This window comes from Rhinoraja longicauda, chromosome 13 (genome assembly GCF_053455715.1).
Source record: "Rhinoraja longicauda isolate Sanriku21f chromosome 13, sRhiLon1.1, whole genome shotgun sequence".
In the NCBI taxonomy this organism is placed as follows: domain Eukaryota; kingdom Metazoa; phylum Chordata; class Chondrichthyes; order Rajiformes; family Arhynchobatidae; genus Rhinoraja; species Rhinoraja longicauda.
In genome coordinates, this window is record NC_135965.1 from 18,945,429 (window position 1) to 18,970,409 (window position 24,981).

Genomic DNA, 24,981 nt, shown 5'->3' on the forward strand with positions numbered 1-24,981 from the left:
TAGCGGTGGGGGGGGGGTGTTTGATGTGCAGATGGGTGGACAAGGCTGGAGATGAGAAGAACAAAAGGGTGTCAGATAAGGAGAGAAGAGGGGTAAAATGTAGAGCCAAAGGGAGGGATAGAGATAGAAGGGAATGGGGGTATGGGGGGGGGCGGTGGTTGGAGAAATCAGTGCGCACTGGGGTGGGTAGTGATGGGGCACAGGAAAGGGGGGGAATAAAAGGGGGTATTACCCAAAATTGGAGAATTGAATGTCCATACCACTGGGTTGTAAGCTGCCCAAGCAGAATGTGCTGCATGAGAAATAAAAGGGCCGTAGTAAGTTTGGATATAATAAAGACGTACTTGCAAAATGCTGCTGTGTGCAAGTCAACACCTTTGCTGTGCTGTGCATATCAGAAATTCAGGAAAGGCGCTATACAAATACAGTCAGGGTCTGAAGAAGGGTTCCGACCCAAAACGTCACCCATTCCCTTTTCTCCAGAGATGCTGCCTGACCCACTGAGTTAGTCCAGCATTGTGCGCCTATTATCCACACAAATGCAAGTCACTTTCTTTCCTGTGGAACAAGTTTTATTCCCTGACAAAAGTGTGACAGCAGGAAACGGGCCTGCAACATGTTACCTACCACTTTAAACAAAACTCACTGACCTCATCAAAATCCTACGATTATCTCTGCTTGCCAAAGCAGGTTTAAAGAGTTACAGAGTGCGCATTTTTATGTGAAAGCATTTTTCATGTAACGTGGGAACACGTAGAATGCCTCACTGAATGCACACACTAATAGTTGGGAGCCCGCAAAATATTTTGTTGGGAAATTTATATTTCAAGAAAAAAAACGAGGCAAATCGCTTCTTTAGTCAGAGAGAATTTCTGCATTTTCACCATGTATCGATGAACACAGCACTTAGTGATCAGATAAGATACACAAAATGCAAAAACGAAGCTGCCACCAAGGTAACAAACCCCCAACAGACTGGGACAATATAATAAAAAGGAACTGCAGATGCCGGTTTATACCAAAGAACGACACAATGGTGGAGTAACTCAGTGGGTCAGGCAGTATCTCTGCCGAAAATGGATAGCTGATGTTTTGGGTTGGGATCGGTCTGAAGGCTAACTTCACAGAGTACTAAGCTAGTTGCAAAATGCTTAGAAACATCCCGAGCTTGTGGAAGTCACGATACACAAGAGACTCCCTAACTTACGCAAGGGTAATGCTCCTTGAACCCTTACGCAAGCCAGATTTTACACAAGTTGGAATCACCGTCCCCATATAACTCAGAGTATTAACCACCTCAGTGACGTCTGGCTGCGTCTGGGGCACTTTCTGTGATACGTGGCCTTCACGGTTAGCACTGCCGCCATTGTCAGCTTGAGTTCCGTCTCGCCGCTGGGGCACTTTCTACAACACAGGGCCTTCTGGGTAAGCAGCGCCACCATTGCCGGCTTGTTTCCAATGTAAACTTGAGCGATCCTACAGCGTTGTGGAAATTACAAATTGCCTTGCTTGCACTAGGAACTAAGCACAGAATTTCTTCCACAAGTGCGAGCTTGCACAAGACGCCTATTGTGCAAGTCGGGGAGTGTCTGTAAATCCAATTTTTCTTTTAATCACCTGGAGATACAAGAGATATTGCTACATGATAGTTAGGTGCACCGAGATACAGAGAAAAATGCTTTGCGTACTATCCAGGCAGATCATACCATACGCCAATACAAGAGACCAAGCACAGTGCCACCATTTCATCTCCTCTGCCATTAGTACCATTGGTTGGCAACACATGATGTGGAGATGAGGAGGAATTTCTTTAGCCAGCAGTGATAAATCTGTGGAATTCATTGACACAGACGGCAGTGGAGGCCAAGACATTGGGTGTTTTTAAGGTGGAGATTGATCGGTTCTTGATTAGTAAGGGTGTCAAAGGTTGCTGGGAGAAAGGAGGAAAATGCATTAAGAGGGAAAAATAGGTCAGCCATGATCGAAGGGCGGAGCAGACTTGGTGAGCCCAATGGCCTAATTCTGCTCCTATCTCATCTGCTCTTACCTGTTTAATTTAGTTTATTGTCACGTGTACCAAGGCACAGTGAAAAGCTTTTGATGCATGTTAGCCGGTCAACGGAAAGACAATACATGATTACAATCGAAACATCCACAGTGCACAGATACATAAGGAGAATATCGTGAATAATGTTTGGTGCAAGATAAAGCCAGTAAAGTTCGATCAAAGATAGACCGAGGTTCTCCAATGAAGTAGATAGTATTTCAGCACCGCTCTCTAGATGTTGGTCGCATGGTTCAGTGGCCAGCTGATCAGTACTCGTCTCTCTTGGGCTGTGGTTTTGTCCTCTCAAACCCTTATTAAGTGACTCCGCCACCAATAAACTCTCAAATATTTATTCATATCATTTCAGGAGTTTGGAGTTTTGCTTCCACCATAGTTTTTGGCATAACGTGGATTGTTCTGCCATTTTAAATCCCCCTCCCATTCCCACACTGACCTTTCTGTCCTCCATTGCCAGAGTGAGGCCATGTGTAAACTGGAGGAACAGCACCTCATATTCCGTTTGGATAGCTTACACCCAATGGTATGAACATTGAATTCTCCAATTTTATGTAACAACCCCCTTCTCCACTCCTTTTTCCACATCTCCACTTCCCCCTGCCTCACCTGGACTTGCACCTAATTCTCCCCTCCACCTACATTCCTTACTCTGGCTTCACAATTTGCAACTCTTCAATCCTTCTGTCTCGCGCATAGTCATTTTAATCTCTGGCCTTTGTTCCAACCATCTGCCTGTCAAAACCCCCCCCCTTGCCTATGTCCACCTCTTACCTGCCACGCTTTGGCATGCCTCTCTCCTCTCCCAGCTTCTTCCCCCCCCCCCCCCACCCAAACAATGTCTGAACAAGGGACCCGACCCAAAATGTTCCATGTTCCCCATGCTGTCACACCCACTGAGTTACCCGAGCACTTTCTGCCCTTTTGTTCCTCCAACCCCCTGCATACGAAAGCAATCAGCAACAGCACAAGACTGCTTGGACAAGTGCAGCCCAAATGAAAAGCCCACTTGCATTGGGATTTGCATTGCAGTTTAAAGAAGTTCTTATTTGCATTGCAGTCTTATTTCGACCCATTCTTTTTCTCCAGAGATGCTGCCTGACCCACCGAGTCAGGAAGCAAAGAGTAGGAATAAACGAGTCCTTTTCAGAATGGCAGGCAGTGGCATGTGAAGTGCCGCAAGGCTCGGTGCTGGGGCCGCAACTATTTACAATATATATTAATGATTTGGTTGATGGAATTAGAAATAACACTAGCAAGTTTGCAGATGACACAAAGCTGGGTGGCAATGTGAACTGCGAAGAGGATGTTAGGAGGTTGCAGGGTGACCTGGACAGGTTGAGTGAGTGGGCAGATGCAGTATAATGATGTAGATAAATGTGAGGTTATCCACTTTGGCGGCAAAAACAAAGAGACTGATTATTATCTCAATGGTGTCAGATTAGGTAAAAGGGAAGTACAACGAGACCTGGGTGTCCTTGTACGCCAGTCACTGAAAATAAGCGTGCAGGTACAGCAGGCAGTGAAGAAAGCTGATGGCATGTTGGCCTTCATAACGAGAGGATTTGAGTATAGGAGCAAAGAAGTCCTTCTGCAGTTGTATAGGGCCCTGGTGAGACCACATCTGGAGTATTGTGTGCAGTTTTGGTCTCCTAACTTGAGGAAGGACATCCTTGCTATTGAGGCAGTGCACCATAGGTTCACGAGGTTAATCCCTAGGGTGGCAGGACACTCATATGAGGAAAGATTGGAAAGACTGGACTTGTATTCACTGGAGTTTAGAAGGATGAGAGGGGATCTTATAGAGACATATAAAATTATAAAAGGACTGGACAAGCTAAATGCAGGAAAAAATGTTCCCAATATTGGGGGAGTCCAGAACCAGGGGCCACACTCTAAGAATAAAGGGAGGCCATTTAAAACTGAGGCAAGAAGAAACTTTTTCACCCAGAGAGTTGTGAATTTGTGGAATTCTCTGTCACAGAAGGCAGTGGAGGCCAATTCACGATGAATTTAAAAGAGAGTTAGATAGAGCTCTAGGGGCTAGTGGAATCAAGGGATACGGGGAGAAGGCAGGCACGGGTTACTGATTGATTGTGGATGATCAGCCATGATCACAATGAATGCCTGTGCTGGCCTGAAGGGCCTAATTGCCTCCTCTTATTTGCTGTGTTTCTATGTTACTCCAGAACTTTGTGTCCATCTTCGGCATAAATCAGAATCTGCAGTTCCTTTACACACATTCATTCTAGTCAGATGCAATACAGTCAATAGCTGCTTAGTCCAAGTCACTGGGTGAATGGAAAGCACAAAATCTAGAGCCATGATTTAGAGGGAGTGTAGCAACAGTGAATTAAAAATAACAACTCGTGAAAGCATCAGGGGACAGGGAGGGGAAAGATTTGCACATTCTTTATAAAACATCACCAAATTGCCTGTGACCCACTTGTATTTTACCTCTGATTTGTAGACATTTATGCGATGTCGGTGAGATCACACCTGGAGTATTGTGTGCAGATCAGGTCACCAGTCTATAGGAGGATGTTATTAAGATGGAAATGGTGCAGAAAATATTCAGAAGGATGTTGCTGGTTCTGAGAGGCTTGAATTATTAGGAGAGGCTGGGGCTGTTTTCCATGAAGCAATGGATGGGGGGGTCATAAGATGATGAGGGGCACAGATAAAGTGGATGGTCAGTCTTTATTCCCCAGAGTAGGGGAGTATAAAATTAGAGGGCGTAGATTTAGGGCGAGAAGGAAAAAGTTTAAAGGGGCCATGAGGGGAATATTTTCCACAGAGGGTGGTGGGGACGTGGAGCGGGATGCCAGAGAAGTGCTGGAGTGTGATAGGGTGGCACAGCAACAGAGTTGCTGCCTGACAGCCCCAGAGACCCAGGTTTGCTCCCGTCTACGGGTGCTGTTGGCATGGAGTTTGTACGTTCTCCCTGTGACCACGTGCGGTTTCCTCCCACACTCCAAAGACGTGTGGGTTTGTAGGTTAATCGGCTTCTGTAAATAGTCCCTAATCTGTAGAATAAACCTATTGCACGGGGAAAATCGCAGGTCGGCACCGACGCGGTGGGCTGAAGGGCCTGTCTCCACACTGTAGCTCTAAAACTAAAAACCGCAGAGGTACATTACAATGTTTAAAAGGTATTTGGATAGATCTATGGATGGGAAAGGTTTACAGGGATATAGACCAAATGCAGGCAAATGGGACCAACTCAGTATGGATGTATTGGAGGCCAACCCCATAGAGGGCCAGTTTCTACGCTGCATAACTGCACGACTCTGACATTTAGCTACCCAAATTACCAACTGGCCCTACTTCCAGTGGAGCATGCTGGGCATTGGTGGTGTTCCGGTGCCTATGTGCTCACTGGCAGTTGGGCCCAATAGTAATATGGGTAGCTAGGTACTATTACCATTGGGTCTCAGTGGCAGTAGTAGGGGGTATGCTTCATCGGCCAAGAAATAGGGCCAAGAGCAAACTCCTTCAGAAACAGGGGCAACCCCAAGTGTCAAGAGGCTAGAATTAGAGAAGCACAAATATACTGGGGCATTAGAGGGCGGATAGTACATTGAGAGTTGGGCGAGGCTGTGAAGGGATTTAGGGATGAGAATTTACAAATGGACTCATAGAACATTGAACAATATAGCACAAGCACAGGCCCTTTGGCCCACAATGTCAATGCCAAACATGATGGCAAGACCATCTCTCAGCTGTGCATTATCCATATCCCTGTCTGATCTATGTGCCTATCCAAAAGCCTCCTAAACACCACTATCACATCTGTGTCAACCAGTACGCCTGACACACTCACCACACCCTGCAGAAAATAGTGCCCCGCATATCTCCTTGAAACTTTGCCCCTCTCATCTGAAAGCTATCCCCGCTAATATTTGAATTTTCCATCTTGGGAAAATAGGTTCCGACTGTCTACCCTCTCTGTGCCTCTCAGAATTTGATATACTTCCATCAGGTCACCCCAACTTCCGCTGCTGTTCCAGAGAAAGCAATCCAAGTCAGTCCCACCTCTCCCTGGAGCTAATGTCTGCTAGTTCATTGCTTATCTGACAGCAGGTACAGGTTCACCACTGACTTCCCAGCACCCTTGGTTCCAGAGCCTTGCAGTATTTCCGTTTTGCCAGACCAACAGAGGTCACCGCCTTGGGTGGCCGAGATATCGGCCCGCAAAGTCGGCTACGAGATCGGATCTGCCTGTCCTGGCCGCGCTGGAGCTCCAGGGCCACGGCTCACAAACTCGACCCGTGGATCGGCCAGTCATCGCCTATGGGAATGAATCAGCCGGCTCCAGCCGGGCCGGAGTTCCAGAGCCCCAGGGGGGATATTCGACCCACCGATCAGCTGCTGAAGTCCCAAGGAGGTCAAGATCGGCTGCCTCACCCGCCCCAAGCACCCCATTTTCAAGTACGCTCTCGTAATTTTGTTCGGATTAAAGGAGGAACCGGACCACCAGTTGCCAGAAAATTGGTGGAGGACCTGTAGAAATGAAAAAGCACGGGAGTAACAGTGAATGGTGCACAGTGAGGGTCAGAACGCAGGCATTCTGGATGATCTTCAGTTTACAGAGGATGGAGAAAGGGATGCCTTCAAGGAGTTAGAGGGAAGAACGGCATGGAAGAGGTTTCAGCAGAGAGGAGGCAGGGCCACCATTATGTCCGCTACATATTCTACTATGGCCATCTGCCGGAGTCATTCAAAATTGACACTAGAACTCGCAACGACAAGCAGACAGATGGCCGAAATGTGTCGCGGAAGGCTCAGTCAATCTGTTCCGCTCGATATTCTTCCATTGTCTCCTAAAATATATTTTGCGTTGTTGGTCATAGAATCATACAGCCTGGAAACTGTCCCTTCAGCCCACTTGCCCACACTGACCAAGATGCCCCATCTACACAAGTCCCACCTGACCTACATCCCTCTAAACCTTTTCTATCCAAGTATCTGTCCCAATGTATTTTAAACGCTGTTACAAGTACCTGCCTCCACTACCTCCATTGGCAGCTCGTTCCATACACCCAGCAATGTCTGCGTGGAAAAATTGCCTCTCAGGTTCCTATTAACTCTTTTCCCCCCCTCACCTTAAACTTATGTCCTATTGGTTCTTTACTCCCCTACTCTGGGTAAAAGATTTTGCATTCACCCTATCTATCCCCTTCATGTTATTACACCCCTCTGCAAGATCACCCTTCAGCTTCCTGAACAAGGAATAAAGTCCTAGCCTGCCCAACCTCTCCTTATAGCTCAAGTCCTGGCAAGATCCTTGTAAACATTTCCCTGCATTCTTTCCACCATCAATATTGATGGTCTCCCAGTATCCACCTTCCCTCACATCCGGAATCTTGGAATATCTTTGATCAAACCCTCTCCTTCGACAAACACATCAAATACATCACTAAGACAGCCTTCTTCCACCTCAAAAACATTGCCCGTCTCCGTCCATCCCTCTCCTCCACAGCTGCAGAAACCCTCATCCACGCCTTCATCACCTCCCATCTGGACTACTGCAACAACCTCCTCTATGGCGCACCCTCAAAAATCATCAGTAAACTTCAATACATTCAAAACTCCGCTGCCCATCTACTCACCCACACCCCGATCCGTGACCATATCACCCCCGTCCTTTACAAATTCCACTGGCTCCCCATCCCCCAGAGAATCCAGTACAAAATCCTCCTCATGACCTACAAAGCCCTCCATAACCTGGCCCCATCCTACCTGACTGACCTCCTCCACAGGCACACTCCCACCTGCACCCTCCGCTCTGCTGCTGCCAATCTCCTATCCCCCCCCCCATCCGGACCAAACTCAGATCCTGGGGGGACAGGGCTTTCTCCATCGCTGCTCCCACCCTATGGAACTCACTACCCCAAACCGTCAGAGACTCCTCCTCACTCACCACATTCAAACCATCACTGAAGTCTCACCTGTTCAGTACTGCCTTCAACCACTGAAGGTCACCTCACCTTCTGTCTCCTTTCTCTGTTCGTTTACTTATTTATCTATTTATTCACTTCCCTATGTTCTTTAAATCCCTGTAAAGCGTCTTTGAGTGTATGAAAAGCGCTATATAAATGTAATGCATTATTATTATTATTATTAATATGCCTTTGGTCTACCGTGCACACTATTTCCAATTAAAAGATCAAGGATCCAAAACAAATTGTATCCTTGGAGACAAGAAACTGCAGATTCTGAGCTCTTTCGTACCAAAACAAGATGCTGGGGGAACCCAGTGGGTGAGATGGCATCCTGATCAGACTGAAGAAAGGTCCTGACCTGAGATGTCATCAGTCCATTCCCTCCACGGATGCTGCCTGACCCGCTGAATTCCTCCAGCACTGTTGCATCTCTGGCCCTTTTCATGTAATGGAGACCAACGGAGTTAGACGAGCGTCTAATATAAACGGCTCATTCAGGAATGGCCAGAGGACTGTGGCTCACTGTTATTCAACACTAAGAGTGATAGATATTTGCACAATAAAATAAATCCTTATGATTTATCTGTGGTAAAAAGGGGCTTTATAGGGTAAGGAAATACTGGATCATTTGGGGCCCCAGCCTGTTGAGCTGCTGCCTCACAGCATCAGAGACCCGGGTTCCATCCTGACCTCGGGTGCTGTCCGTGTGGAGTTTGCACGCTCTCCCTGTGACCGCGCAAGTTGCTCCGGCTCCTTCCACATCCCAAAGATGTGCCGGTTTGTAGGTGAATCGGCCCTCTGTAAATTGCCCCTATGGTGAATACAAAAGTGGGATAACATAGAACTAATAAGAATGGGTGATTAATGGTTGGCATGGGGGGGCTGCTTCCATGCTGCATCTCTAATCTAAACTAATTTAGAGGGGCAATTTGCAAGTTCCACTATTGTCCAAAAGTTTTACCCAATTTTTAAACAGAACTGTCATGTTACAGCACCTAAAGATCTGATGCAATGCGCTATCTCACGGAAGGCAATCATTAATCAGCCATGATCACAATGAATGGCGGTCTTGGCTCGAAGGGCCAAATGGCCTCCTCCTGCACCTATTTTCTATGTATCTATGTATTAACTGATCCAGCATAATCAAGGACAGGTGTCACCCTGGTCACTCCCTCTTCTCCCCTCTCCCATCAGGCAAGAGGTACAGAGGTCTGAAAACGCACACCTCCAGATTCAGTGACAGTTTCTTCCCAGCAGTTATCAGGCAACAGAACAGTCCTTTCACCAACTAGAGAGTGGTTTAGTTTAGTTTTGTGATACAGCTTGGAAACAGGTCCTTCGGTTCACTGATTTCGTGCCAACCAACAATCACCCATACACTAGTTCTATCCTACACTCTAGGGACAATTTACAGAAGCCATCTAACCTACAAACCTGCATGTCTTTGGTATGTGGGAGACTGGAGCACACGGAGAAAACTCACAAGGTCACAAGGAGAATGTACAAACTCCATACAGGTATCACCTGTAGTCTGGATGAAACCCAGTTGTCTGGCGGTGTAAGGCAGCAACTCTACCGCTGCGCCGCTGAGCTGCCCACACCTTACACTAAAAGTTATACCTTTTATCCTGTATCTGTCAACAGTGGACTGCTTGATTGTAACATGTATTGTCTTTTCACTGACAGGACAGCACACAACGAAAAGTTTTGCCAATAAAAATAAACTAATCTAAAGACTAGCTTATCATCCCAGGATACCCAGTCCCTGCATAAGGCAGGAACCCAATTGAGTGAGGATGTTATGTCGAGGGAGTCTCCCAACTTCCCAAGCAGTGAAGAAAGCCAATGGAATGTTGGCCTTCGTAACAAGAGGAGTTGAGTATAGGAGCAAAGAGGTCCTTCTACAGTTGTACCGGGCCCTGGTGAGACCGCACCTGGAGTACTGTGTGCAGTTTTGGTCTCCAAATTTGAGGAAGGATATTCTTGCTATTGAGGGCGTGCAGCGTAGGTTCACTAGGTTGATTCCCGGAATGGCGGGACTGTCGTATGTTGAAAGGCTGGAGCAATTAGGCTTGTATACACTGGAATTTAGAAGGATGAGGGGGGATCTTATTGAAACATAAGATAATTAGGGGATTGGACACATTAGAGGCAGGAAACATGTTCCCAATGTTGGGGGAGTCCAGAACAAGGGGCCACAGTTTAAGAATAAGGGGTACGCCATTTAGAACGGAGATGAGGAAGAACTTTTTCAGTCAGAGAGTGGTGAAGGTGTGGAATTCTCTGCCTCAGAAGGCAGTGGAGGCCAGTTCGTTGGATGCTTTCAAGAGAGAGCTGGATCGAGCTCTTAAGGATAGCGGAGTGAGGGGGTATGGGGAGAAGGCAGGAACGGGGTACTGATTGAGAGTGATCAGCCATGATCGCATTGAATGGCGGTGCTGGCTCAAAGGGCTGAATGGCCTACTCCTGCACCTATTGTCTATTGTCCATGGAACATCAAACCATCTCTCACAGCGTCAGGGACCCGAGTTTGATTCTGAGTATGGGTACTGTCTGTATGGAGTTTGCACGTTCTCCCGGTGACATGGGCTTTCTCCGGGTGCTCCGGTTTCCTCCCACATTCCAAAGACTTGCAGGCTTGTAAGTTAATTGGCTTCTGTAAATCGTCTCTAGTGTGTCAGATAGAACCAGTGTACAGATGATTGTTGGTCAGCATGGACTCGGTGGGCCAAAGGGCCTGGTTTCCACGCTGTATCTCCAAACTAGACTAAATTAGCCTCACCAAGGAAACTCAAGCCTGAAGCTTTTGAGGGTGGATGAGTTACGTTCACTGAGAGCTCACAAGACAAGCTGTTACACCAGTAATATTGGTTAAACATCTGGAATTAGTGACAACACCTGGCCTGTACTTGCTGGAGTTTATAAGGATGAGTGGGGAACTCATTGAAACATACCAAATAGTGAAAGGTCTGGATAGAGTGGATGTGGAGGATGTTTCCATAAATGGGAGAGTCTAGGACCAGAGGTCCTCAGAATAAAAGGATGTACTTTTAGAAAGGAGATAAGGAGGAATTTCTTTAGTCAGAGGGCAGATATTTTTAAGACAGAGACTGATAGAATCTTGATTAGTGTGGGTGTCAGGGGTTATGGGGAGAAGGCAGAAGAATGGGGTTGAGAGGGAAAGATAAATTAGTCATGATTGAATGGCAGAGTAGACTTGATGGAAAGAATGGCATAATTCTGCTCCTAGAACATGAACTTATTAGTGACTAGTGACTGATGACATTTGAAGTAGTCAGCGGTACAAAGCGTGGTGAGTTTACCAGGTCTGCCAGACTCCGAAACACCTCCCCTTTTGAGTCAGAAGGTTCAGGTCCTATGCCAGAGCACAAAAATCTAGGCTATCACTCCAGTGTTGTACTGTGGGAGATGCTTTAAAAAAAAAGAGAGATATGCAAGCCTTAGATTAATGCAAAAGTCCAGAGCATTACTTTGAAAGTAAGGAAGCTATCCAGAGTAAACGGATCAATTTTGTAATCGATGTTTCCCAAATCGATTACCTGGCCACTAGTGTATGTGACAACATGCTAGATTTTCAATTGAAAAGTACCTCAAATAATTGTGAAGCGTTTCGGGACGATCTGAAAGGAACTACGTAAAAGCAAGTATTTTTTAAGAGACGGGTAGGAGACACAATGGGGAAAATGACCCAGCAGCCCGATATGGACAGAATCCCAGGCCTTACCTTACATGGGAAGAGAACGGCCGAAGCCACTTTTTCCATTGCCAGGTTCCTGATGCTGGGGGTGAGGGAGCCTCGACATGTCGGGCAACAGGTCAGTTTTTGGCGGCAGGTGTTGCACACCAGATGGCCGGCTTGACATTGTAGGATGGGCGGCAGCACGTAGTCGAAGCAGACGGGGCACTCGAAGAGCGAGGTTAGTTCCTGGGCAGCGGCGGCAGCGGCAGCAGCTGCAGCGGCCACCGCCGCCTGGTGAGGGTGCAGAGGCGGCGGGGGAGACGATACACCAGCGCCTAGAATCGCCGCCGTCCCGCAGCCGTTGGGAGTAGCAGTGGCGGCGGCGGCGACGGCAGCGGCAGCCATGGCAGAAGGGGAAGCGGCGGCGGCTACTGCTGCTGCCGCCGTCGAAAGGCCGCTCGGGGCCGGGGAAGGAACCGTGTGCTTGCCGGCTTTGCCGCCTCCGTTGCCCGCTCCGGCCGATGACATGGCTGGCAGGCAGGAGGAGAGGCGGGCGAGGGCATGGATGTTCCTGCCGCGCCCCCCCAGCGCCAGGCCCGGCCACTCCCGCTCCGGCTCTGGCTCCGGCTCCAGCCGCCGCCGAATGTTTAGACACAAGAAAATTGCTACACCGCGTTCTGGAACCTTGATACACCGCGCCGTGACGTCACCGCCGGAGGGAACCCCCTCCCCCCTCGCCCACGTCACGTGAATCCCTACCCCTTCCTCCCACCACGTTCAACAACAGCGACCTGCGCTGATCTAGCGCCCCACGGCGGGGGAACACACACCAGCAGTGTGCAGAAGTAAATAATAAATTATGCTGCTTCATACCAAAGGGAGATACAAAATGCTGGAGTGACTTAGAGTAAGACAATAACTGCAGATGCTGGTACAAATCGAAGGTATTTATTTCACAAAATGCTGGAGTAACTCAGCAGGTCAGGCAGCATCTCAGGAGAGAAGGAATGGGTGACGTTTCGGGTCGAGACCCTTCTTCAGACTGAAGATCACATCTTCAAGTCTGAAGATCAGTCTGAAGAAGGGTCTCGACCCGAAACGTCGCCCATTCATTCTCTCCTGTGATGCTGCCTGACCTGCTGAGTTACTCCAGCATTTTGTGGAGTAACTTGGAGGATCAGACATCTCTGGTGTAAATGGATAGGTAGTTACAAGGAACTGCAGTTGCTACTTTCTACCAAAGATAGACACAAAGTCATGGAGTAACTCAACGGGTCGGCCAGCATCTCTGGAGAATATGGATATGTGACATTTTGGATCTGGACCCTTCTTCAGACTAGGAACGTCACCTAAGGAATTGATAGAGCAAAGGGGAAGATGCAGAGTTCAGAATATAGTTCTCAGCATTGTAGCGCATCAGTCCGATGGACAAGGAACTGCAGATGCTGAAATCTTGAGCAAAACACAAAGTGCTGAAGGAACTCAACGGGTCAGACAGCGTCTGTGGAGGGAATGGACAGGCGATATTTCAGGTCGGGAGCCTTCTTCTGACCAACCCACAATGTCACCTGTCCATTCCCACCGCAGATGGTGCCTGACCTGTTGAGTTCTGCCACCTCTTTGGGTTTTACTCTATAGAGATGTTGAATTTTAAATCGGCAGTTGGAATAGATATAAATACAATTAAGGTGCCAACGTTCTTCCATTCCAGAAGAGACATCAGTCTTCCCGGTGTAAAGAAATCACAAAGTGGTTCTCCATGCGTGCTATCCAGTCAGCGAAAAAGTGTACATGATTACAATCTAGCTGTCCACAGTGTAATGATACAGGAGAAAGGGAATATCGTTTAGTGCAAGATAAAGTCCAGTAGAAAGATTTAAAAGAGTGGAGCAACTGTATTGAATGATTGGAGATCCACTTCTGGGACCAGTAAGCAGAGAGTCGCCTGACTTTCGGGGCCATTGTGCAAAATAAAGCAAATTAGTTTACAGCTAATGAGGTACTTCTGAAATATCACCTTGTTGTACTTTAAGAAACTCACTAATCAATCTGGACAGAGCAAGCTCTCACAAATAACTGATATCTTACCAATGGAAATTGTCCGATCATTTAGGGGTAACGGAATCAAGGGATATGGGGAAAAAGCAGGAACAGGGTACTGATTCTGGATCAGCCCTGATCATATTGAATGGCGGTGCTGGCTCGAAGGGTCGAATGCATACTCCTGCACTGACTTTCTATGTTGACACGGTAGCGCAGCGGTAGAGTTGCTGCCTCACAGTGCCAGCGACTTGTGTTCGATTCTGAGTCTGGGTGCTGTCCTTGTGGTGTTTTCCCTGTGACCACGTGGGTTTCCTCCGGATGCTCTGGTTTCATCCCACACTCCAGAGATGTACTGGTTTGCAGGTTAATTTGCTTCCATAAGTTGTAAAATTGTCCCTAGTGTGTAAGATAGTGCTCGTGTTTGGGGTGATTGCTTGTCGGCATGGACTCAGTGGGCCAAAGGGCCTGTTTCCCTTAGGTCTAAAATCTGACTCTGCCACAGCAGTTTTGAATGGGGAATAAATGTGTTGACCAGGACACATGAATGAAGAATTTATTGGTGATAGAATGTCAGCATAAGCCAGTTGCCATGGGGCTGTTGGCTGTGTTGGTTCTTAAACAGCTTATTACAGAAGCTAGTGGACGTTTTAGAGTTTATAGGTTGGGGAAGGGGAGAGGTTGTGGTTTTGGATCATTGAAGTTTAATATGGAATGTGTCATAAAAATTGAATCCGCTCATGTATAATGGACATTACTAGATATACAGCACATGTGGAGGCAGACAAATAAGCAGTTTGAAGACTAAGCAGACTGTCTACATGCAGTTAGATTGAGTCTGAGTGAGAGTTTATGGAGGAGGCAGTGTTTCCTGGGTTCCCCTGGTAATGTGCAATTCTGATCGCCCATTACAGGAAGAATATGATGACTTTGGAGAGGGGGCAGAAGAATGCTGCCTGGATTAGAGGGTATTAGTGATAAAGGGAGGTTGGACAAACCTATGTTATAGACACATGGATATTCAGGGAATGGAAGGATATGGATCATATGGCAGCAGAGGAGATTAATTTATCTTGGCATACAGACATTGTGGGCCAAAGAGCCTGTTCCTGTACTGCTCTGTTCTATACTAAAGATAGACATAAAGTGCTGGAGTAACTCAGCGGGTCAGGCAGCATCTCTGGAGAAAAAGTATGAGTAACATTTCTGGTCGGAACCCCTTTACAGACCTCTTCAGTTCCTTACTACACGTGTTGTCCTGTTCTATGTTCTATGGAAGGGGACAGATAAGAATTGAAATAATAGTCATAGAGTCTTACAGCATAGAAACAAGCCCTTTGGCCCAACTTGCCGACACTGGCCAACATGTCTCATCTACACTAGTCCCACCTGCCTGCATTGGGCCCATATCCGTCCAAATCTGTCCTATCCATGTTCTTTTCTAAATGTTTTTTAAACGTTACGATAGTACCTGCCTCAACTACCTCCTCCGGCAGCTCGTTTCATACACCCACCAACATTTGCCTGAAAAAAATTATCCTTCAGGTTTCCATTAAATCTTACGCCCCCTCACCTTAAACCTATTTCCTCTGGTTCTCGATTCTCCTACTCTGGGCAACAGTCTCTGTGCGTTTACCTGATCTATTCCTCTCATGATTTTGTACACCTCTATAAGATCACCCCTCATCCTCCTGTGCTCCAAGGAATAGAGTCCTTTAATCACTTAATCAGTGGAAACTAGGACTGGGAATTATGTGCCATCGTGATAATACTGGAATGCTGAGTTGAAATATGAGGTTAAATATAGACTCACTGAATGGTAATGCAGTCACAGGAGACTGACTGGACAGTTCTAGCTCTGGAAGGGTGTCTGAACTACCGAACTACATTGGGAGAACAGTTCAGATCAATACCATCATCATACAACATTCATTAAGGAATATACTGTATTTCAGGAACAGTAATAGGGCGGCACAGTGGCACAGCTGGAAGAGCTGCTGCCTCACAGTGCCAGGGACCCGTGTTTGATCCGGACCTCGGATGTTGTCTTTGTGGAGTTTTCATGTTCTCCCTGTGACCTCGTGGGTTTCCTCCAGGTGCTCCGGTTTCCTCTCACATCTCAAAGACGTGCGGGTTTGAAGGTTATTTCTGCTCTGTAAAATTGCCTCTCATGTATAGCAAGTGGATGAGAAAGTGGGATAACATAGACCTTGTGTGAACGGAGATCGATGGTCAGTGGGGACTCGGTGGATCGAGGGGCCTGGTTCCATGCTGTCTCTTTCAATCAATCAATCTAAGCGTTTGTCTAATTGAACATAGTAAATGTATTGATCCCATCTTTGAGGCAGCACACGCCAAATATCAACTCCTACTCATGGATTAGTACTATGAATCAGGGCCAAACGTCTACATGTTAATAGAAACAATGAACTGCAGATGTTGTTTAATACATAAAAGGACACAAAGTGCTGGAGTAACTCATCGGGTCAGGCAGCATCCCTGTAGAACATGGATAGGTGACGTTTCGGGTTGAGACCCTTCTTCATTTTAGTAGTTCAGTAAACGCAGACCTAATGGACAGCCACAGCTCAGTTGCAGGTCTCTTGCATCTGAGCTCAAGACCCACTTTGAAAATCTGAGTATATACTTTAGACTGATGGCTTTACAATACAGGTCCACCACCAATATACTGGCACCCTTGGTTCCAGAGCTTTTCTGGATTATCCTTTTTGCTGGACCAACAGAGGTCGTGGTCTCCAACGGCACTGGAACAATCCCCTTAAGTAGCCGAGGAGCCGAGATACTGGCCTGCAAAGTCAGCCTCGGGAGTCGGCTATGGGAACAGATCTGCTGGTTTCGGCTATGCTGGAGTTCCAGAGCCCCGGTGACAATAGACAATGGACAATAGACAATAGGTGCAGGAGGAGGCCATTCGGCCCTTCGAGCCAGCACCATTCAATGTGATCATGGCTGATCATTCTCAATCAGTACCCCGTTCCTGCCTTCTCCCCATACCCCCTGACTCCGCTATCCTTAAGAGCTCTATCTAGCTCTCTCTTGAATGCATTCAGAAAATTGGCCTCCACTGCCTTCTGAGGCAGAGAATTCCACAGATTCACAACTCTCTGACTGAAAAAGTTTTTCCTCATCTCCGTTCTAAATGGCCTACCCCTTATTCTTAAACTGTGGGCCCTTGTTCTGGACTCCCCCAACATTGGGAACATGTTTCCTGCCTCTAACGTGTCCAACCCCTTAATAATCTTATACGTTTCGATAAGATCTCCTCTCATCCTTCTAAATTCCAGTGTATACAAGCCTAGTCGCTCCAGTCTTTCAACATATGACAGTCCCGCCATTCCGGGAATTAACTTAGTAAACCTACGCAGCACGCCCTCAATAGCAAGAATATCCTTCCTCAAATTTGGAGACCAAAATTGCACACAGTACTCCAGGCACGGTCTCACTAGGGCCCTGTACAACTGCAGAAATACCTCTTTGCTCCTATACTCAACTCCTCTTGTTATGGTCCAACATTCCATTGGCTTTCTTCACTGCCTGCTGTACCTGCATGCTTCCTTTCAGTGACTGATGCACTAGGACACCCAGATCTCGTTGTACGTCCCCTTCTCCTAACTTGACACCATTCAGATAATACTCTGCCTTCCTATTCTTACCACCAAAATGGATAACCTCAGACGTATCCACATTAAACTGCATCTGCCATGCATCCGCCCACTCACACAACCTGTCCAAATCACCCGGCAACCTCATAGCATCTTCCTCACAGTTCACACTTCCACCCAGCTTTGTATCATCTGCAAATTTGCTAATGGTACTTTTAATCCCTTCATCTAAGTCATTAATGTATATTGTAAATAGCTGCGGTCCCAGCACCAAGCCTTGCGGTACCCCACGAGTTACTGCCTGCCATTCTGAAAGGGACAAGGGGCAAATTCGACCCGCTGATCAAGATTTCAAGAATCCATTTATTGTCACATGTACCATCTTCGGCCACGGAAGTCCAAATGAGGTCAAGATCGGCCGCATCACCTAGCCTAGGCGCCACATTTTTGGGGGGCCTTCCAGGGGGGATTTCAAATACGCTCCCATAATATTGTTCAGATTAAAGGAGGTGCCAGATCATCAGCTGCCGGAACATCGGTGGTAGACCTGTATCTGGTTTATAAAGTGCCTTAAATTTAGTAAAATATTTCACTGGTGTGTTTTCAAGCAAACATTGGTGCCAGACCCTATAAATAAAGAGCAGGGTATAATATAAATGCTGGCTCCATCTAATACCCTACTAAATGAACCAAGTGATTCACTTACCAAGATAATTACTGGAGAGAAGGAATGGGTGACGTTTCGGGTCGAGGCCCTTCTTCAGACTCTACTTTGAAGAAGTTCTCTCTCTGACGAGAGTTCAGCAACATCCTCTCTCGCTGGTTCTTTCCTGTATAAATATATATATTCAATATACATACCATTGGGCTATATATAAATGATATATATATATATATATATATATATATATAATTTATATATAGCCCAGTGGTATGTGTATTGATTTCTCTAACTTCAAGTAACCCCAGCATTCCCTCTCTCTCTATCCCTTCCCCCACCCAAGTCGCACCAGGTTCTCGTTTTCACCCAACAAACAGCTAACAATGGCCCGTTTCCTTTATCATCGTTATTTTTTTGCATATCTTTCATTCATTGTTCTTTATCTCTCTACATCATTGTCCATATCTCTTGTTTCCCTTATCCCTAACTGGTCTGAAGAAGGATCTCGACCCGAAACATCACCCATTCCTTCTCTCCAGAGATGTGTCTGTCCCGCTGAGTTACTCCAGCTTTTTGTGTGTGTCTCTCTCTCTCTCTCTATGTGTATATGTGTGTGTGTGTGTGTGTGTGTGTGTGTACTGAACTTTTTGTTTATTATATTGTTTACAGAGTACTATGTTTACATATTCTGTTGCGCTGCTGCAAGTCAGAATTTCATTGTTATGTCTGGGACATACGACAATAAAACACTATTGACTCGATTAGCTTCTCCGAGACCTTCAGGGCGATAACAGAGAAATAAGAGGGGTGAGAAGAAATGGACTTGAAATGAGCTTGAAATGAGCTATCCTAAGACCTCTTTTGTTGATCAATTATTATATCACACAGGTTACAGCTGGATGTATTTCAGGAACTTGCAATGTTCATTTGACTTGACTGAGCATGAGTATAGCTTGAGTAAGGCTCTTTCCCTTCCCCCTTAAATGCTGCAGAATTTGGTAATCACTGATGCAGTGTCACTGCAGAAGACTGTATTAGAGCAATTATTTGTTAAATCTTCACATGGCGGCTGTTTACTGCCATCTATGGGAGAAACACTTTAATAGTTTGAAAAGGAGGTAAAGTTTCTTACGAAGCAATTTAAAAGGCTTGAAATTGACTTTTGTTGATCAAGGATCGGCAGATCTCCTTATCTGATAAAAGTTGGATCAACTTGATTGATAATGGATTCAGAATACTTGGTGTTCGTAAACTAAATGCTACAGAACCCAAAACGTCACCCATTCCTTCTCTCCCGAGATGCTGCCTGACCTGCTGAGTTACTCCAGCATTTTGGCAAATAAATACCTTCGATTTGTACCAGAATCCAGTTATTTTCTTATACAAAATGTTACTGATCATTACAAGAATGATCCAAGGAATTATTGGGTTAACATATAATGAGCATTTGACGGTACTGGGCCTGTACTCGCTACTAGAGTTTGGAAGGATGAGGGCGGACCTCATTGAAACTTACCTAATAGTGAAAGACCTGGATAGAGTGGATGTGGAGAGGATGTTTCCACAAGTGGGAGAGTCTAGGACCAGACGGCATAGCCTCAGAATAAAAGGATGTATCTTTAGAGAGGAGATGAGGAAGAGTTTCTATGGTCAGAGAGTGGTGAATCTGTGGAATTCATTGCCACAGACGGCTGTGGAGGCCAAGTCAATGGATAAGGCGAAGATTTACAGATTCTTGACTAGTAAGCGTGTCAGGGGTTACGCGGAGAAGGCAGGGGAATGAGGTTGAGAGGGATAGGTCAGCCATGATTGAATGGCGGAGGAGACTTGATGGACCAAATGGCCTAACCCTGCTCCTATAACTTATGAACCTCTCTGATACCCCGTGCTTCATTACCTCAGGTTTTGTTTCATCTGCGGGACTGGATGTCAATTTTTATTTCACTCATCAGGCAATCTGCTTTTATAGGAGATATACCGAAGAAGTATGAGGTTTCCATAGGTCAATAGTGGGCAGAACAGAACTAGTATATGGTGTGATTGCTGGTCGGAGTGGACTCGGTGGGCCAGCATCATCAAAGACCCACACCACCCTGGGCATGCTCTCATTTCACTTCGACCATCAGGAAAAAGGTACAGGGGTCTAATCAACATGAACTCCAAGAACAGCTTCTTCCCAACATCCATCAGGCTCTTGAACACTAGACAACACTAATGTCAACTGTGTACTTCTATGGACTGTCTTTGGTTGCACTAAGGTCTACAGGGTTATTTTTGCACTAGTAATGTGGTTTTTAGTTTATTGAATTTTTGTTTATTATATATTATCCATGTGTATTGTGTTTACAGGCCTGTTATGCTGCTGGAAGCAAGAAAATCTTTGTTCTGTTGACGGTACATATGACCATTAAACATGCTTGACTCTTGAGTTGGTCTCCTCCTTCCAAAGATATTCCCTTTGTTCTACCTATCCTTCCTTCGCCTTCTCTGTTAACATGTTTTCATTGTTATCCAGTTCTGATGACCTAAAACATGAACTCGTTCTCTTTCCACAGATGCAGATGGACCTGCTGAGTATTTCCAGCATTTTCAGATTTTCTAACATCTGTAATTGATTTCCACCTACAACTTTAAACTGGTATCAAACTGGAATTATAGATTCATGGGATTGGTCTGGTAGAACTCAAAACAGACATCATATTAGGAATAAGGTGACTTTCAGGTTCTCTCTGTCTGTGCTGGACTTTAAACCAAGCAGAAGGATGATGGGTATATAGAACGAGCTGCCAGAGGAGGTACTTGAGGCAGGTACTATAACAATGTTTCAAACATACAACAGCATAGCACAGGAACGGGCCCTTTGGCCCACAGCAGTTGTGCCAAACACGATGCCTTGTTAAACTGATCTCATCTGCCTGTACATGATCCATATCCCTCTATTCCCTGCACTTCCATGTACCTATCGAAAAGCTTCTTAAATGCCACTACTGTATCTACCTCCTCCACCGCTAATGTGTTCCAGCACCACTACTCTCTAAGTTACAAACATGCCCCACATATCCCCATTAAACTTTCCTCATCTCACGTTATAGCTCTACCATAAGATCATACGAGATAGGAGTAGAATTAGGCCATTCGGTGCATCGGGTCTACGCATCAAATCATGGCTGATCTATCTCTCCCTCCTAACCCCATTCTTCTGCCTTCTCCCCATAACTTCTGACACCCGTACTAATCTCTACATAACCCTCTGGTGTTGGACATTTCCACCCTGGGGAATGAGGTTCTGACTGTCTACCCACGTATATGCATGCAGTATTTATAATTCTTGAAGGTTTGATTTACATGGTCTCTTGTTTCCAATTGCCCATCCCTTAGACCCAATGTGTGCCATTGTCAGCAACACATCCACACTCACAAGGCACTTCTTTGCAGCATTCACTTCGAGGATCCCAGACTCCTACTTCTTTGACAATTACAGTCCATGAGACAAACAAAATCTTCTGCTTTATGTCCACATTTTAAAAAAAACAATGACCAAAAAACTTCTCTTTCACAAAACACAAATATATTTAATGCTGCTATGAATCTTCTCCTGGGTTTAGTAACATGAAAACAGGAGGAGGACATTTGAACTCTTGAGTCTATTGAAGCATTCAGTGGGATCATGGCTGAACTGGGTCTCAGTTCCTTGATCCATTAAGGTTCGGTAGAACATTAACAAAATACACCTAATCTATCCTTGTATAACCCTGGGGTACATTGCAGGTGGCTGCAGAACTAATGGACTAAGATATGTCACTGTGTAACACAGGGGTATAGTACTGGTGGGGATGGGTCTGGCACTGTGTAACACAGGGGGTATAGTACTGGTGGGGATGGGTCTGTCACTGTGTAACACAGGGGGTATAGTACTGGTGGGGATGGGTCTGTCACTGTGTAACACTGGGGTATAGTATTAGTAGGGATGGGTCTGTCACTGTGTAACACTGGGGTATAGTATTAGTGGGAACAGGTCTGTCACTGTGTAACACTGGGGTATAGTACTGGAGGGGACAGGTCTGTCACTGGGTAACACAGGGGTATAGTACTGGTGGGGATGGGTCTGTTACTGTGTAACACTGGAGTATAGTACTGGTAGGGACGGGTCTGTTGCTGTATAACACACGGGGCACAGTACTGGTGGATCTGGGTTTGTCACAGTGTAACGCTGGGGTACAGTAATGGTGGGGATGGGTCTGTCACTGTATAGCACACGGGGTGCAGTACTGGTGGGGACGGGCCTATCGCTGTATAACACTGGAGTACAGAGGTGCTCCTCAACCTACGATGAGGTTACGTTCCGAGAAACCTATCGTAAACCGAAAATATCGTAAGTCGAATGCGTTTAATACACCTGATCACGTGGCTGGAGACGTGCGGCGGCTCGTTGTGGCTCGCTGCCGTTGGCACCATCGCAAAGTCGAAATATCGTACGTCGAAGCATCGTAAGGCAGAGAGCATCTGTACTGGTGGGGACGGGTCTGTCACTGTATAACACTGGGGTACCGTTCTGGTGGGGACGGGTCTGTTGCTGCATAACACTGGATACAGTAACAGTCGAACACTGGGACACAGTACAGGTTGATCTGGGTTTGTCACTGTGTAACATTGGTGTACAATACATAGAAAGTCAGGTCTGTTGCTGTATACCACTGGGGTACACTACTGGTGGGGAAGTGTCTGTCGCTGTGTAACACTGGGGTACACTACTGCTGGGGACGTGTCTGTCACTGTATAACACTGGGGTACACTACTGCTGGGAGGTGGTCTGTCACTATAACATTAGGGTACAGTACCAGTGGGGACGGGTTTGTCACTGTTTAACACTGCACTACAGTACGGGTGGGGATAGGTCTGTCACTGTATAACACTGGAGTACAGTACTGGTGGAGACGGGTCTGTCCTCACATAATAAAGCATAATAAGCCATTAACTTTGTAAATACTGTTTCTTTCCCTTTGGATTTTGTACATCATAACTTTTTTTTATTCCCTGTTCCTCACAATCTTCCTCAACTGTTTAATTTCCTTTCAACTGCAATTATTGGAAATTCAAGAATGAGGTTCCCCACGTGATCTGCAAGGTGAGAGTGACAAAGATTAAAGGAGATGTGAGGGGTAAGTTTCTAACACAGAGAGTAGTGGGTGCCTGTTAACTACCGCCAGGGGTGGTGGTGGGGCAGGTATGATAGTGGCGTTTAGGAGGTTTTTAGATAGGAACGTGGATATGTAAGGAATGGAGTGGTGTGGATCATGTGCAGGCAGATGAGTTCATCTTGGCATCGTTTATCACTGACATTGTGGGCCGAAGGGCCTTATCTATGCTGTACTTTTCTATGTTCTGTGTAGCAATGTCTGGAGGATAATCAGTATCAACTGAAAATTGTAACTCGTCAAAATATTCTAGCTTATAGTATTAAATAAGAGACTTAATGAAACTGAATTTCATCTTTAACACCTCAATCTATGCAGTAATTCAGTATTAAGCACCTCAGATAGTTGATTCCTGCCATTATAAGTGTAAGCAATAATGTCTATAGTGTTTTACAACCTCTCTGAGACTGGAGCACAACTATTAAACGTGTAGCGGCATATTCCTTCATATTTTGAATTTTAGTGGGAGATTTAAAAACTTCAAATTTTAAAGATATTTTTCTAAATCAGGGCGGCAAAGTGGCGCAGCGGTACCTTACAACGCCAGAGACCCGGGTTTGATCCTGACTATGGGTGCTGTCTGTATGGAGTTTGTATATGTTCTCCCTGTGACATGCGAGTTTTTGCCAGGTGCTCCGGTTTCCTCTTACACTCCAGAGACGAACAGGTTTGTAGGTTAATTGGCTTTGGTAAAATTGTAAATTGTAAAATTGTAAAATTGTAAATTGTTCCTCGTGTGTAGGATAGTGCAAGTATACGTGGTTACCATTGGTCGGCGTGGACTCGGTGGGACAAAGGGCCTGTTTTTGCGCTGTGTCCCTAAAGTAAAATCTTAAGTCTAAAGATTTCCCAGGCCAATTTTCAATCTTTTCTATGAATCCAAATGTTCTTCCTTTCTTAGTATCTTTTGGTGTTTATAACTTGATATTGTATTGACCCTCTTTAATTCACCCTCCTTCTCATCCCTTCCCATGTTTATCTCCCAATTCTAACATTAATTCTAATCAAGAGATAGCTTGCTGGTTGCCCCCTTGACTGAAGTCCAGGTATCTGTTGTTGAGCCATTATCAGCTTTCACTTTCAGCAAGTTTGTGAGAAAATTCCTTTGAGATGAAGGGAGCAGAGGCAGATGTAATTACCAGGGTGATTTGATAGTCCTATTTGCTATACCTCATAGACCTCATAGGTCTAGCCTATTTGCTCTACCTCATGGGAAGTCCAATCTTTTAGTGAGTTAGCAGGAATAAAATTGTTTTTGATGATTCAACTGAGGCAACCCTCGTAAAAAGGATGGGAAAGTCTAAGAACAGCGGCACAGTGGTAGAGTTGCTGCCTTACAGCGCCAGAGACCCGGGTTCAAACCTGACCAAGGGTGCTGTCTGTACGGAGTTTGTACGTTCTTCCTCCGACCGCACGGGTTTTCCCCGGGTGCTCCGGTTTCCTCCCACACTCCAGAGACGTACACGTTTGTAGGTTTATTGGCTTCTGTAAAATTGTCCCTGGTGTGTAGGATAATGTTAGTGTACGGGATGATCGCTGGTTGGCATGGACTCGGTGTGCTAAAGGGCTTGTTTCCATGCCGTATCTCGAAAGTCTAAAGCTTAAATGGAAACAGGTGCTGGGATCAAATTGGGATGTGATTTTATGCCGTATTAGTGAACTGTGAATTTGAGCTTGCCTATCTCTAGTTTCCCTGTACCACAGGCTTGGCCAGTTGCCTGCTATTGTCCAACAACCTTCGGTGATGTCCCTGCT

The 24,981-nt window shown here is 45.9% G+C and overlaps 1 protein-coding gene across 1 annotated transcript in view; it reads right to left on the reverse strand.

Annotated features, from left to right (window-relative positions):
- The window catches only part of LOC144599156 (E3 ubiquitin-protein ligase SIAH1-like), a 33,977-nt gene extending 21,547 nt beyond the window's left edge, over positions 1–12,430 (reverse strand). Inside the window, exon 1 of the mRNA XM_078409893.1 lies at positions 11,753–12,430. Within this exon, the coding sequence (XP_078266019.1) occupies positions 11,753–12,235 (483 nt within the window). The 5' untranslated portion in view covers positions 12,236–12,430. The remainder of the gene's footprint in view (positions 1–11,752) is intronic.
- Between the last annotated feature and the right edge of the window lie 12,551 nt (positions 12,431–24,981).